Source organism: Prunus dulcis, chromosome 2 (genome assembly GCF_902201215.1).
Source record: "Prunus dulcis chromosome 2, ALMONDv2, whole genome shotgun sequence".
In the NCBI taxonomy this organism is placed as follows: Eukaryota; Viridiplantae; Streptophyta; class Magnoliopsida; order Rosales; family Rosaceae; genus Prunus; species Prunus dulcis.
The window spans coordinates 7599977-7616133 of NC_047651.1; the positions used below are offsets into that span (position 1 = coordinate 7599977).

Consider the following 16157-nt stretch of genomic DNA (forward strand, 5'->3'; position numbering starts at 1 on the left):
GGTGGGATGGTGAGGGTGAAGAAGGCTTAGTGGTTGTTGTGGGTTGTGTCTATTTAGGTGGAGTTTGGTTGGAGAGGTTGTGGCTACCACGGCGAGGATAGGAAGAAGATTTTTTAGTTTTTAGTTTTTATTTTTATTTTTTGGGTGAAATGAATATTTAGATTGGAATTTAAAAATAATACATAAAGACCATTTTGCCCCTACATTTAAAGGAAAAGATAGCAAAATTGACGGTATGACTATTTCTCCTAACAAAATTGAAGTTGAAAGACCACCGAAACGATTTTGAAAATTGAATGACCAAAATGCGAATCGAGTCAAAGTTAAGGAACAATTAGGCCTAAAAACCCAAAAGTTGTGTGCTGGCTTTTGTTTTTGGGAATTTGGACGATGCATGGAGTTAGGGCTGGAGTTTGATATAGGGAGGGAGAAGGTGGTTGTGGGGGTTCTTGGGGAGGTGTTGTTGGGTGGTTGTGAGTGTGGTTGTAGAGGGCTTGTAGGATTAGACCGAAATGCCTTTTTATGTGAAAAAAAATTAGAATAATTTGACTGAAATTGAGATTGTGCTTGAATTGCTTGAAACCCAAACTACGTGGACAAAATTGAGATTGTGCTTGAATTAGAATAATATGTAAAAGCTTGCTGCGGACTTTTGGCCCTTGTTAACGTCGTTGGTCTCGCACAATGCCAAGAAAAAACAAAGATAACTGGCCGGCAAAATAATCCATTTTGGGCTGATTAAAATATTCACATAAATATAATATTTAGATTAAAAAAATTATGATCTTTTTTGGACTGCAATTTTACAATACCATTTGTTAACATGTCTTTATTAAACAAAATTGATAAGTTTGGAAAGTTGCCGTCTGACAAAAGATAATATTAGGTGTTGGAAATTTGTCACTTAAACTTCATTAGCTAATAGCCTGATGGGAAAACATAAATTAGTTAAAAAGTTTCTATGATCATGTCATACGTAGTGATTGTGAATGCCACCTGTGTGGCAAAGCTGATTTCCCACCTTTGTGGCATGAAATGCTGATAACATTACAATCACTACTAGAGTAAAATCACTATGAGTTAACTTTCAGCTCGGGTTGAAATGTGTCCCTACCCTTGATTACGATGCGGTCAAAGTACGTGTTGAAATGTGGCTCTACCCTTGATTGCATCAGTTTGCTGCTAGATTTGAGCCCTTAGGGCTGTAATTGGGGGAGTATGTCAAAATATGAAACGTATAAGGGAATATTATTTTTGGATTAAAAAAAAAAAAAGAGAATATTATTTATGAAATTTTTTTATATATTCATATCCTTATATGAGGTCATATTTATAATACGACGGAAACAGGAAAAGGTCCAAAATTGACGTACCTTTAAGGTATTTGGCCTCATAAATCCTAGCCCAAAGCCCCCCATCCTTGTTCTAAGTCCTCCAACCCATTTTAGCAAGCAAGGCTTGATTCATAGCAGAGGAGTTCTTAAAACCCAACCCTCCTTTACACTTAGGATGACAAACCAAATTCCACTGACATAGATGAACTTTGGTTCGTTTTTCACTGCCTCCCCAGAAAAAATTTCTATTCAATTGGTCTAATTCATCACAAACACTCACAGGGAGTTTAGTAGTTTGCATAGCATAAATAGGAATAGAGGAAGTCACAGCTTGGATTAAAGTTGCGCGTCCTGCATAGGAGAAAAGTTTGTCCTTCTAGGAAGCCAACCGACTGTTCACCCTATCCAACAACTTCTTATAAGTAGCATGAGTACCCCTTGTATGTAGAAGTAGCATTAGTCTTTGTTCAAGTCACTAGTTTGAGGAGAGCCACAAATACAACTAATCTCCTTAGCCACCTCTTTCGGAGTATTGGGGAAGCAAAAAACAACACATTTATCATAGTTTACAATTTGTCCTGAAGCTTGACAAAAAAGCTCCTAACAATCCTTCATAATTTGAGCTTGTTTAACAGAGGCTTCAGCAAAAAGAATAAGATCGTCTACAAAAAAGAGGTAGGAAACCACAGGCCCAGATTGAGAAGATTTAACAGCTTTCCAACTACCTTTTTGAACCAAATCGAAGATGATGCGAGAAAGTTTTTCAACACACAGCACAAACAAGTAGGGGATAAAGGGCACCCTTGCCTAATACCATTCATAGGAGTAAAAGAATTAGTGAGCTCCCCATTAATAAAAATCTGATACTTGACAGTAGACACACAATGCATTATCAACCTCCTTAAATCCGCAGGCAAACCCAATTCAGCCAACACCACCTCAATAAAATGCCAATTCAATTTGTCATAAGCCTTAGAGAGATCAATTTTCCTAGCCATAAACCCTTTATTGCCCTTAGAAACCTTGAACTTAATGCATAAGCTCCTGGGTAATAAGAATGTTATCTGGAATATGCCTTCTAGGCACAAAACTACCCTGGTTAGGACTAATTAGACTAGGCAAAATAGACCTCAATCTAGCCACAATGATCTTGGAGATGACTTTATAAAGAGTTGAACAAAGACTAATGGGACGAAAGTGCACCATAGTCTGGGGATTAGCAACCTTAGGTACGAACATGATAAGGGTATGATTCAACTTAGCAGGAAAGGAACATTCAGTAAAAGCCTTGGTCAATATAGCATAAATATCATTGGCACATTGGTTGGTTTTGAAATAAGCAAGGGGGAAAACCTTCTATCCCAGGAGCTTTAAGACCTCCAATACCAAAGAGGCTTTCTTTAACTTTAGCCAAATCCACTTCCTTAGTTAAAAAATCCAAATCTTCGCCACTAATCAGAGGGAAAAGATTAGGAATATCCAAACCAGTAGGAGTCAAGTGTGATTGAGTAAAGAGAGACACAAAATGCTCAATAGCCAAGGCTTTAATACCTGGAGCAGTCGCAACAACTATACCATCATTGTTCCTCAAACTCTCAATTTTATTTCTTCGCCTTCGAATCACAGTGGTGAGATGAAAAAAATTTGTATTACGATCCCCTTCTTGAAGCTACTGTAACCTAGAATTTTGCTTCCAAAACTGAGCTTCTTGCTCAAGAATTTCTTTAAAATCATACATTAAGGAAACCTCCAGCCGACTGAGAGAAGGATTAAACCCTTTGCAAAGGGCCTTTTGAATACCATTTAGCTGGGCTAATAACCTGGCCTTTCTCAACTGGAGATGCCCAAACACATTAATATTCCAATGTTTAAGAGGAGCAACCAGCTGAAAGGTCTTCTTCATAGCAGAGCTGTCCAACTTAACCCAAGTATTATTAATGAAATCATCAAACTTCTCATGCTTCAACCACATCGCCTCAAATCTAAAAGGGTGAAGATGAGGGGTAGCATGAAAACAAGACTGCAGAGAGATTTTAAGGGGATTATGATCTGAAGTAGTTCTAGGTAAATGTCTAACATGAGCATCAGCATATAACCCTCTCCAATTCATCGTGCAAATGGCCCTATCAATCCTTTCACTAACTTTTGTATTCCTCCAAGAGTATTTAGGACCAGAAAAACCCAAATCCACCATACCATGATCGTCAAACCGCCTGCTAAACCCTTGCACTCTAGAAGTCATAGCTCCACCCAATTTATCATCCACAGACAACATCTCATTAAAGTCACCAGCTAAAAGCTAAGGCAAATGATGGCATTCCACAACAAACTTGAGATATTCCCATAAACTCGCTCATTTTCTAATACAAAGACTGGCATAAACAGCTGTAAACAACCAAGGAGAACCACCATTCCAGGAAACACAAGCTGAAATAGTTTGATATGACGTTCCCATAATTTCCACCTAAACTTTGCTATTATCCCATAATAACCACAAACCACCAAAAAACCCAACAACATCCACAATCTCAAAACAAGGAAAACCCAAAGACTTAAAAACAGAAATAGCTTTCTCACCACTGATTCTCTACTCATAGACGAATAGAATATCCATACAATGAGTCCGAATTAAATCCAATATAGTAAACTTAAATTTGGTGCTAGCAGCACCTCGAACATTCCAACAGACTATATTCATAAGGAAAAATCCAAAGAAATAAAAAAACAAAAAGGCTCAACCCATCAAATACCGAATGTCACACCACCTTCACTAGTTAGGGAATGACCTGCCATCTGAGCATCAGAACCAACACCTTTTCCCTCAAATAAATCCATGTTTTCACCTTGGGCCACATCAACACCAGTAGAGGCATCAATAGCCACTGCATCATCCTCAAGACTTAAAACTGGCCTCAGAATTAACATCTTCTTCCCTTATATTCCGGGGTTGATGACCAAAGATATGCACACCATTCTCTATGCTTGCATCATGGTTCCCCACCTAGCTATCAATTTTCTCACTAACCAATCCAGGCTGCCCAATTTCCTTCCCACTGAACTGAACGACACTAGTCAAATTAGAAGCATCAAAAGTAGTCCCTAAGATAATTCCATGTTTTCACCCTGGGCCACATCAACACCAGTCTGCATCAATAGCCACTGCATCATCCTCAAACTCAAAACTGGCCTCAGAATTAACATCTTTTTCCCTTTTATTTGGTGGTTGATGACCAAAGATATGCACACCATTCTCTTCTCGCTAACCAATCCAGGCTGCCCAATTTCCTTCCCACTGAACTGAACGACACTAGTCGAATTAGAAGCGTCAAAAGTAGTTCCAAAAGGCTTCCTAAGTTTCTTATCCTTTGCAACCAAAAAAGACATGCTGGCCCCAACTTCATTAGAAATATCATTCAACACCTGCCTAGAAGCTCAGATGCACCGATACGTCAGTTTGGAGGGGTATGCTCGTATCGGATACGGCTCCGATACGCCACATGGCGTATCGTTGACTTATATGGCATGTTGACTTCTCGATACGGATCCGATACGGTAGCGATACGGCATCGATACGTCTGGGGATAAAAACGAAAAATATTTGCAGACTTTGGGGGTGATTTTGAAAGTTTCTAAGCATTTAGGGTTAAAATGTAAAAACACAAACTATAATTTCAAATTGCTGTCTGTCGAGAGGCTAGGTTTTTGGGGTTTCATTTCAACAGAACAGAGGCCAAACAAAAGAGGAGGAGAAGAAGAAGAAGAAGAAGAAGAAGAAGAAGAAGAAGCAGTCGCTCGCACCCAGCAGGCAGCTCAAGGTTTCTTTCTTCTTTGCAGGCAGCTCTTCTTTCTTTGAATAATCTGCTATTGTTATCTTATATGGGTTTGGAACTTAGGTATTGTTGGAACTTGGAACCTGGGTATTGTTGTAACTTGGAGTTTGGGTATTGTAACTTGTATGGTTGGAACTTGGAGTTTGAGTTTGGGTATTGTTGCTGCCTATGAATTTAATTGGTTTGGGTATATAATTTAATTGGTTTGTGAAGTTAAAATTTTTGTTAATTAGATTATAGGTGCCTACCTATGAATTTTTTATATGTATTAATTGGTTTTTTTATTATCAAATTTTATTTGATTCACAGGAAATGAATAGTGTGGGTAGTTCTAGTGATGGGAATACTAGTAATAATAATGGGGAGCATGAGATAATGATAATACTCCTTTATGGAAATATGTCAAGAAGCTTGAGAAAAATGGTAAAGCCGGTGGCAATACTTCATTCCAATGCAACTATTGCCAAAAAACTTTCAAAGGATCATACTTTAGAGTGAAGAGTCACTTGTTAAAACTCAAAGGCAATGGAGTTGCTAGTTGCACTAAAGTTACAAATTCTCATTTGATGGAGATGGAAAAAGTAGTGGAGGAAGCGGAATTGAGGGTTAAAATGGCACAACTTAGAGATGTACCCTTACCCACCTCCAACACTTCAAGTCAAGGAGGTTCAAGTAGTGGTTTGGGTATGAGTTCAAATTGGTGTAGTGACTCAAAGAAAAGGAAGGGTAATCCTATTGAGAAAGCATTTAACAATAATCTTAGAGAGCAATTAGATGGTGAGATTGCAAGAATGTTTTACACGAGTGGCTTGTCATTTCAATTTTCAAGGAATCCTCATTATGTGAATGCCTTTAGAATTGCTTGTAGTAAAACACTTCCGGGTTACCAACCCCCCGGTTACAATATGTTGAGAACTACACTTCTCCAAAAAGAGAAGAATAACATTGAGGAGTGTTTGCAACCAATGAAGAGGGCATGGCAAAGTAAAGGGGTAAGTGTTTGTAGTGATGGGTGGTCGGATGCACAAAGAAGACCTCTCATTAATGTGATGGCCGTTTGTGAAAGTGGGCCTATGTTCTTGAAGGCAATAAATTGTGAAGGTGAGTGTAAGGATAAATTTTTCATGGCAAACTTGCTTATTGAATCAATCCGGGAAATAGGTCCTCAAAATGTGGTCCAAGTGGTCACCGATAATGCTCCGGTTTGTAAGGCGGCCGGACATATTGTTGAGGCAAAGTTTAAGCACATCTTTTGGACACCATGTGTGGTTCATACTCTCAATCTTGCTTTGAAGAACATATGCTCACCCGTGCCAAGAAATCCGGAAGTGTATGAGCAATGTAGTTGGATTTCAACAATCTCAAGTGATGCATGGTTTATTAAGAATTTTATTATGAACCATAATATGAGGTTGTCAATGTATAATGATCATTGTAAGTTGAAGTTGCTCTCCGTTGCCGAGACACGTTTTGCTTCTACAATTGTGATGCTTAGAAGATTTAAGCAAGTGAAACAAGGCTTAGAGCAAATGGTTATTAGTGAGCAATGGGACATTTATAAAGAGGATGATGTGGTAAAAGCAAGAACGGTGAAGGAAAAAATATTGGATGAGTGCTTTTGGGAGGACATTGATTACATACTTAACTTTACTTCTCCAATATATGAGATGCTTAGGTTGAGTGACACGGATATGCCTTGTCTTCACTTGATTTATGAGTGGTGGGATAGTATGATAGAAAAAGTGAAGACAATTATATATCGAAAGGAACGCAAGCAACTCAATGAAGAGTCAATGTTCTTCAATGTGGTGCATGAAATTTTGGTGGACCGATGGACCAAGAGTAGCACACCACTCCATTGCTTCGCACACTCTCTAAATCCTAAGTAAGTCTTTACTTTAGTAAATTTCTCCTTGTGTTTATCATTATAATTTTATAATTCTTATAATATACTTCTAGGTATTATTGCAAGGAATGGCTTGATATGGCTCCTAATCGTTGTCCTCCACATAAAGACATTGAGATTACAAGGGAGAGGAAGAAATGTATTGAGAGATTCTTTTCTAATGAGGTGGAGAGAAGAGCGGTTAATGAGGAGTATGCCTCTTTTTCGGCATGTATTGAAGATTTTTCGGGTATGGACTCCATGAAAGATAGAGGTTTCATGGCTCCGGTAAAATGGTGGGTTATCCATGGAGCTTCCACACCAAAACTTCAAACCATAGCATTGAAGCTACTTGGACATCCTTCTTCCTCCTCATGTTGTGAAAGAAATTGGAGCACTTACAACTTCATTCATTCTATTAAGAGGAACAAGATAACACCGGAAAGAGCGGAAGATTTAGTATTTGTGCATAGCAATCTTCGTCTCCTTTCAAGGAAAAGGCCCGAATATAAAGAAGGGGAAACTCATATGTGGGATGTTGGAGGCGATGCATTTGATTCCATGGATTTGGAAAATGCCGGAGTGCTTGAGATTGCAAACCTCTCTCTTGATGAACCGGACTTAGAAGGCATCATATTTACCCATGATGAATGAAGTTAGAGCTTTGAGAAGTGATTTCTAATGTTTTAATTTGTGCTTTGTTTATGGATACTTGTATTTTGTGTGTTTTGGTTAATTTTTGCTTTGTTTATGGAGATTTGAATGAAGTTATGTGTTTTGTTAATGTTTTGAAATTATATTACATTTTAACCCCAAATATTTAGAAACTTTCAAAATCACTCCCAAAGTCTGCAAATATTTTCGTTTTTACCCCCAGACGTATCGATGCCGTATCGGGACCGTATCGAGGACGTATCGGATCCGTATCGAGAAGTCAACATGCCATATAAGTCAACGATACGCCACGTGGCGTATCGGATACGTATCGAAGCCGTATCGTATCGAAGCCGTATCCGATACGAGCATACCCCTCCAAACTGACGTATCGGTGCATCTGAGCCAAATACTGTCCTGCCCTGCAATAATCTAAGGACCACCAGTCAGCACAAAATTCAGATCCTCCTCCAAATCAAATTTCACCACAAAGCAATCATTAACAAGATCAATCAACTTCCAATCCCCCTTCAGGCTCCACTTTTGCTGTAACCGATCATGAATATAATTGTAAGCATGCGACCGACCTAGCAATTTTATGATCAGAGCATGCTTCCAAGGCTGGGAAAGGGGATCCATAGCACGATCTGAGAACTGAATGCTCGGCCCTTCTCACCTCAAGAAATAACCACATCTTCATCATCATTAAGATCCTCATGAGTATCACTGAGGCAACACACATCAATACCCACATTCTTTACTAAATTCACCTTACTCGTAAGCTTGTCTTTAAAACTTCCAAACCCAAACTCAGATTGTGCCCCAATGAAATTTCCAGAGCCAAACTCAGATCGAACCCCATCTCTGAAATTTCCAGAACCAAACCCAGATCGAGCCCCTTCTTTGAAATTTCCAGAGAGAATAAGCAGTCTGCCCTTTCTTAAGAATCGAAATGGGATTGGAACTCTATTCCAACTCCCACTCAGGATTGAAATCCTCTGATGCTTTCACTCTCTTAGTGAAGCGATGGCACTTCATATAGACCCTAGGTGAACCCTCCTCCATGAAAGAAAAAGCAACTCAAAGAAGCAAACATAACCAACGAAAGAACGGACCTGAAAACCGCCGCGAACAGTAGCCTCCAGAAAGCGGCGAAAGCTTACGAAAACCAGAAAAAATCACCGCGTGTGAATCGTGTTTCAATTGGGCTTAGGTTTTCTTTCTCTTTCATGGATTAATTTCCATATAAATATAATATTTAGATTAAAAAATTATGATCTTTTTTGGACTGCAATTTTATAATACCATTTGTTAACATGTCTTTATTAAACAAAACTGATATAGTTTGGAAAGTTGCCGTCTGACAAAAAGATAATATTAGATTTTGGAAATTTGTTAAAACTTCATTAGCTAATAGCCTGATGGGAAAACATAAATTAATTAAAAGTTTCCCACCTGTGTGGCAAAGCTGATTTCCCACTTGTGTGACATGAAATGCTGATAACATTACAATCACTACGAGTTAACTTTCAGTTCGGGTTGAAATGTGTCCCTACTCTTGATTACGATGCGGTCAAAGTACGTGTTGAAATGTGGCTCTACCCTTGATTACATTAGTTTGCTGCTAGATTCGAGCCCTTAGGCCTGTAATTGGGGGAGTATGTCAAAATATGAAACGTATAAGAGAATATTATTTTTCGATTAAAAAAGAGAGAGTATTATTTATGAAAATTTTCTATATATTCATTTCCTATAAGGAATGTCAATGGTCCACAAGTCATGTCAACACTCCCCCTCACGTTAGTGCATAGATGTTGCTAATGCCCAACTGATCCTGGGAATTGTGGAACGCTCTACTGGAAATCGCTTTTGTCAAAATATTTGCCAATTTATCCTCAGACTTCGCATAATTATCTTTTTGTACATAATCATCAACAACCTGTTTGGGTCTTAATATGGGTTCAAGTGATTGATTGCTTGTGTGACTATTGTAATCGAGCCTTTCTACTTTTACCAATGAAACCAATGATATTTCTCTTGTTTGCCAAAAAAATAAAAAAAAAAAGATTACGTGTTGATATTAAATAAATAAAAGGTTTAACCTATTGAAAAGAACCATAATAATATGGTCAAGTCAAGATTATGACAAGAGAAGCAAACGGGTAATAATGAACTAATTTTGTGAACTCATTATTAAACCAACTTCTAATCAAGTCACTGTGAATCTAGTGAGGAATCGACTCCATATAAGTTATTGTCTACACTTTCAATGAATAAAGGACTTCAATAATTTCTCTAGTGCAAGAAAGCGCCGATGGAATTGAATTAAAATCATAATATATGAAAAATAACAAGATAAATCGGAAATAGTATAGAAAAGCAGCTCGAATCACTATAATATAAATGAAAGGTCTTGGGTTCGAGTCCTAACATCCATGTAGTGTGTGTAAGTTTAACATATTATCGCCCCTCCCAATAGAAAAGGTCTTCAAAAATTCAACAAACTCAATATACAAGATAATTTGACCCGTGACAAATTCAGACCCCTTAGCATATGTATACTACGATATTCAACATCATTTGTTATTTAATATTACAGTGCTTGCTCTCATATCAAATTTGGTGCTGGTTACAGTATTATCATTCAATTCGAAGTAGAACAAAAAGGATTAGGTGGTATGGCGAGATTGTCACCTTCTCTTTCTAACATCTGAACTACATTTTTCATTGGAGGACGATCTATTGGGTGCCATTGGACGCACCATAGACCCACAATGGCAAGTTTTTCTGCAATTTTAGCATCTCCTTGATCCTCAATATGAATCCGTAGGTCGTCCCCTTGTTCCAAAAGGTTATAAATCCATTCTGGGAAGTAGACTTGGCTGGTGGAGTCCTCCATAACCTTAAAGTTTTTTCTACCACCAACCATTTCCAGCAACAACGTCCCAAAACTATAGACATCTGACTTGTAGGACACATTACCGAAGTTCCTAGAGAACACTTCTGGTGCAATGTAGCCCATCGTCCCCCTGACGGTCGTCATGGATATTGCGCTTTGATCCCTTGAACATAACTTGGCTAGACCAAAATCAGAAACTTTTGGGGTGAAATTCTGGTCTAACAAAATGTTATGGGGTTTGTTGTCGAAATGGATGATTCGATGGTCACACCCTTGGTGAAGATACTCAATTCCTTTGGCTATACCTAAAGCAATATCTTGCAACTTATCCCAACCAAGGAAAGAGTTTTTATTATCTGCTGATGATAAAAAGTTTTGTAATGAACCATTTGGTAAGAATTCATACACAAGAGCTCGTATAAACCCGTCAGCACAAAAGCCAACCAAGCGAACCACATTGACATGGTGCACTAAACCCATCGTTCCCATTTCATTTGTAAAATCTTCTCTATTTTCGTTTGAATTGTTGAGGATTTTCACAGCAACGAGCAATTCGGATGAAAGCTTCCCTTTAAAAACTGTTCCATAGGCCCCTTGCCCTAACTTGTCCTTGAATTGATTCGTTATCCTCTTAATATCAGCATAGGAATATCTGCTTGGCTTCTGAGCTATGTAATCTTCCAAAAATCTTTCAATCCTCAACTGATTTTTTTTGTCGAATATTTTCTTGGAGCTATAGGCATGGTAGATGATGAGAGCCCCCACTGCTATAAGAGCCACAGAAACTGTGCAAACTGCAGATAGAGATGACAAAAATTATCTAATTACATGTGATTCAGATTTATAGTCCAGCAAGCAAGTGCTTTAATTTATGGACAACTCACCTGATATCTTTATGTGTCCCTCTACGGCTACTATCTGTAAAGTACTTTTGTGATCAAATCAATAAAATTCTAAGTCCTGACTAATTGTTAAAGTATAAGTGCTTTAGCTGTGTTTATTGTTTAAACTGTGAACCATTGGATCACAGTTCAATGGACAGCTGAGATGTATTCTTAGGTGCAGCAGAATTGTGCCAAGTGTAGCTATCTCATAGGATAGTTAATCATTGGTTAGATTGGATGATGTAAGAAGGGAATATTCTGTTTTCTAACTGTTATATTGTCATGCACAGATTGTGCATGACTAAGTGAGAGAATAGACTGATCTTTCATCTTCTTCTTCTCCAAGTTTTCTCTCTAAATTCTCTCTTCCTACATGAGCTCCATCTATCAATAATCCAAAACTAAATATGACATATCATAGTCTATGAATGCTAACATGGTATCACTGAGCCAGGTTTGATTGGTTAGCTGGGCGTTTGAATCTGTGAAGGAAGTGACCTGCGTTTTCTGACGAACTTGCTCTCTGTGAAATTTGTGTCTAACATGGCAGGATCTGGAGGTGGTGAGCTGCGAGCTCCGATCTTCAATGGTGAGAACTATGAGTTCTGGAGCATAAGGATGAAAACCATTTTCAAATCTCATGGGATTTGGGAGTTGGTTGAGAAAGGAATAGGAAGCTCATATTCGAAGGGAGCTGATGAATCTGATACAAAGCAGAAAGAAAAAGAGGAATCAAGTGGTTCTGGGAAGATGGCTATAGCTGAGATCCTGATGAAGGATGCTAAGGCCTTGGGGTTGATTCAAGGAGCTGTATCTGAAGAGATCTTCCCCAGGATTTCTCATGAAGAATCATCTCATGGAGCCTGGAACATTCTGAAGCAGGAATTTCATGGTGATAAGCAGGTAAGGAGTGTAAAATTGCAGAGTCTTCGTAGAGAATTTGAATATACTAGAATGAGAGAGGATGAATCATTATCTGCTTATCTTACAAAGTTGTTTGATCTAATAAACCAAATGAGAGGTTATGGAGAAGAGTTATCTAGAGAAAGAATTGTGCAGAAAATGTTAATTAGCTTGCTGCCTGTATATGATCCAATCTGTTCTGTAATTGAACATTCAAGGGATCTAGATGTAATTGAGGTTCAAGAGGTGGTAGCCTCATTGAAGAGCTTTGCTCAAAGATTGGAAAGACATCATGAGAACAAGACTGAGAAGGCCTTTGCTAGTCTGAGTGTAGATTCCAAATCAGCTAAGGCCACTGGAAATCAGAATTACAAGCAGCAGAAGAATTGGAAGGATAAGGGGAAGAAGTGGGATAATAAACCTACTGATGGAACTAAAAATCCTTGCAAACATTGTGGGAAATTGCATTATGGAGAATGTAGATTCAAGGGCAAACCAAAGTGCTATAACTGTGACAAGCTTGGTCACATTGCCAAAGACTGCTATAACAAGAAACCTGTGCAGCAGCAGCAGCTTCAGTTTGCTACTCAGGTTACCTCTACACCAACCATGTTCTATGCCAACAATGCAACTGAGAAAAGGTCCATGGAAGAGGTATGGTACTTGGACAGTGGGTGTAGTAACCACATGATTAGCAGAGAAGATGTCTTGATTGATATTGACAGGAATGTGATTGCAAAAGTTGCAATGGGGACAGGACAATTGGTTGATGTCATTGGAAAAGGAAGCTTGATGGTTGAAACTAAAATGGGAAGGAAATATATCAAGGAGGTGCTGCTGGTATCTGGTCTCAAAGAGAACCTACTCAGTGTTGGACAAATGATGAAGCATGGATATTTTCTAATTTTTGGAGATAACAAGGCAAAAGTCTACGATGATTGCTCTCTCTCAAATCTGGTGGCTAGAGTGCATATGAAAGGAAATAGAAGTTTTCCTTTGAAACTTCAAACAGACTTGCATGTTGCACTAACTGCAAGCATAAGCCAATCAACATTGCTTTGGCATAGGAGAATGGGACACTTAAACCTCCAGAGTTTGAAACTGCTGCAGAATGAAGACATGGTGCTTGGTCTGCCAGAAATTAAAATTACAAATACAGTGTGTGAAGGCTGCACTTTTGGAAAACATTGCAGGAAGGCATTTCCAAAAGAAGCAACCAGCAGAGCTACAACTCCACTGGAATTGGTACACACTGATGTGTGTGGTCCAATGCAAACTGTTACAAAAGCAGGAAACAGGTATTTCCTTACTTTTATAGATGACTGTACAAGAATGTGCTGGATCTATTTCTTGAGATGCAAATATGAGGTATTCACAGTGTTTAAGAGGTTTAGAGCCACTGTTGAATTGCAAAGTGGATATAAGGTGAAGAAACTAAGAAGTGATAGGGGAGGAGAGTACACCTCTAATGAGTTCAATAAATTCTGCGATGAAATGGGAATGGAGAGGCAGCTTACAGTGGCATACTCACCACAGCAGAATGGTGTGGCTGAGAGGAAAAACAGAACCATAGTGGAGATTGACAGGACCCGATCCCAATTCCACTTTGGAATTCGAACCAAGTCCTGTGCGTGTCCGACACCTGGCAAATATCGGGCACAAATGACATTTTTACCCTTCCTGTTACAACTACGAATAAAACTTTCTTTAGACTCCTGCCGAAAATTCGGCAGAGTCTCCCCTATAATTTGACCAAACCCAAAATCTTCCACCTGTTAAACAAGCAAATAAATTCACCCAACTGCCAGAATAGAATAACCAAGTATTCACCAGCTCCAGTTTTCCACTAAAACTAGATATCAGAGCATTTTCTAAAGTTTACAGGGTTTCGGGGATTTTTCCACAAAACTCTACCTTACTTGGTGGCACGGAAGCTAGGGATGGCCCGGTGGTGGATCCTGCGCACTTCTACGGCCTGGGGGCGAAAAACAGGTTGAAAATATAAGTGGACAAAAAAAAATAATGTTCTTGGAAGCAATTTATAACCATAATAACCCCCATTTAAAAATAAGTAAGGATGGTTTGTCTATAATTCAATACAAGGTATTCAAATAAGCACGTAAAAACATACTGATGAATATACTCGTATAATTGAACAAACAAATATATATAAGATATAAATGCGCGAATATCAAAGAAATTGGTATAAAATAACTGAAAGTCATAACTGGATAAAAACTCAAAATCCTTTGAAACTACCACCTAATTGTACCCCTATCATATCCATCAATTCTCCTGGCAGGTCTCGGATGACACGCAGTCTATCCGAGCCGCAAACTGGCAGGATACAGGGGGACTATGGTCAGCCTGATCCGCCGGCAAGTCTCGATGACACCAAGTCGACTCGAGCCGCTCTGGCAAGATACATGGGACCGTAGTCAGCCTGATCCGCAATCCTGGCAGGTCTCAGGGACACAGAGTCAGCCGAGCCGCAAATCCGGGCAGGTCTCGGGACACCAAGTCTGCCGAGCCGCAAATCTTGGCACTCACGGTCCGAGCGTCCCCGAAACTCGTGAGGCAATGTCAAGTGCACTGACTGAACTATAAACAGACTGGATGTCCGTAGACATCGGTTCGTCTGAGGGTAATCACCAAATAAAAAGGCGGGTACATGGTGGTTCTAAACAACTATTTTAGAAAAACCTGATAAGTCTCTGTAATCTGGTAAATCTGAGGTAAGCTGCCATTTCTATATCGCAAATCTCAAGTCTACTACTCAACTGAATAATATAAAGAGAAAGATGTTTTACGCTACATTTCATGCTCAGAAAATATGTAATAACACTTATTCAAAATCAGATACTGAAATTTATTCAGATAAACTCATTTATAAAAACTTATTTGTATAAAATTTATATAAAATCACGTATGAAATCTTATTTATAGAAATCATCTATATAACTTATTTATATAAAAGTCTTTATGAAAGAAAGTCCACTCACTACTGGTCCGAGCTAGCTGGACCTCCTGAAGGTCCCTCCTGTGATCCCGTCGGGCCTCTGGTGCCTGATTACCCATAAAGATTAAATTAATAAACTACTCAATAAAAGAATTTAAATTAAACACCCGGCCCCCGGCTCCTAGAAATGCGTATACTCATTCCAAGTTACTCTTATGCCCACTTTAGCTTTTTAGATACTTAAAACGGTTGTGGAAAACCCAAAGCTTTACCAAGCGATCAGCCACCAGACCGGCCGATCAAGGACCCGTGAGGTCCACGATCTCCGATGGCCAATCTGGGCTTCTCTGAAGGTTCCTCATAGAGAAGGAACCATGTTCTGCGAGTTTGGTCCGAAACGGACGGTCGGATTAGCCACAATTGCGTTATCGCTTAAACTCCAAACCCTAGCTCCAGGGTTCGCGATTTCGGAGTATCCGGGACTCCGATTCGCAATCCGTCGAATCCTACATGATTCTGGAATCATGTAGTACGACATATCCAAAATGGAGTGCGATCCAACGGCTTGACGACACTGCACCCAAGGATCACGCAATATGGAAAATCCGTTCTGGGCTCAAACGGACTCCGAATTGAGATCCGCAAAATCCTACCCACTCGTGACGACACGAGGATCACAAAACTACATAGAGTCACTTCACCACCCTCGCCCACGCGCCGCCACACGAGCGGGCAGATTGGGTGTCCAAAGCAATTTCTGGGTTGCCGGAAAAACTCGGAACCAAGACTCCAAACTCCTATCCTAGGTA

General features: G+C 39.2%; 2 protein-coding genes and 1 long non-coding RNA gene across 3 annotated transcripts in view; 1 reads left to right on the forward strand and 2 right to left on the reverse strand.

Moving 5' to 3' along the window:
• Nucleotides 1-944: 944 nt before the first annotated feature.
• On the reverse strand, nt 945-1785 carry LOC117617191. Its single transcript, XR_004584294.1, has 2 exons — nt 1374-1785; nt 945-1202 (listed from the first exon to the last, which is right to left on the reverse strand). It is a non-coding gene; the product is annotated as an uncharacterized LOC117617191 (long non-coding RNA).
• A 3951-nt stretch (nt 1786-5736) lies between these two features.
• On the forward strand, nt 5737-7703 carry LOC117618031. Its single transcript, XM_034347661.1, has 2 exons — nt 5737-7049; nt 7124-7703. Exons 1-2 carry the CDS (start codon nt 5737-5739, stop codon nt 7701-7703), a joined length of 1893 nt encoding a protein of 630 aa, XP_034203552.1.
• Nucleotides 7704-10347: 2644 nt separating this feature from the next.
• Nucleotides 10348-16157, reverse strand: part of LOC117618032 (rust resistance kinase Lr10-like) — a 16738-nt gene continuing 10928 nt past the window's right edge. Inside the window, exons 3-4 of the mRNA XM_034347662.1 lie at nt 14237-14260; nt 10348-11369 (exon numbers count right to left, since the gene is read on the reverse strand). Of these exons, the coding sequence (XP_034203553.1) occupies nt 10348-11369; nt 14237-14260 (1046 nt within the window). The remainder of the gene's footprint in view (nt 11370-14236; nt 14261-16157) is intronic.

Excerpts from the sequence above, each read along its gene's own strand:
- LOC117618031 (XM_034347661.1), top strand. The coding sequence starts at position 5,737 with ATGGAAAAAGTAGTGGAGGAAGCGGAATTGAGGGTTAAAATGGCACAA. Across the intron at positions 7,050-7,123 it reads GCACACTCTCTAAATCCTAA|GTATTATTGCAAGGAATGGC; the intron begins GTAAGTCTTTAC and ends ATATACTTCTAG.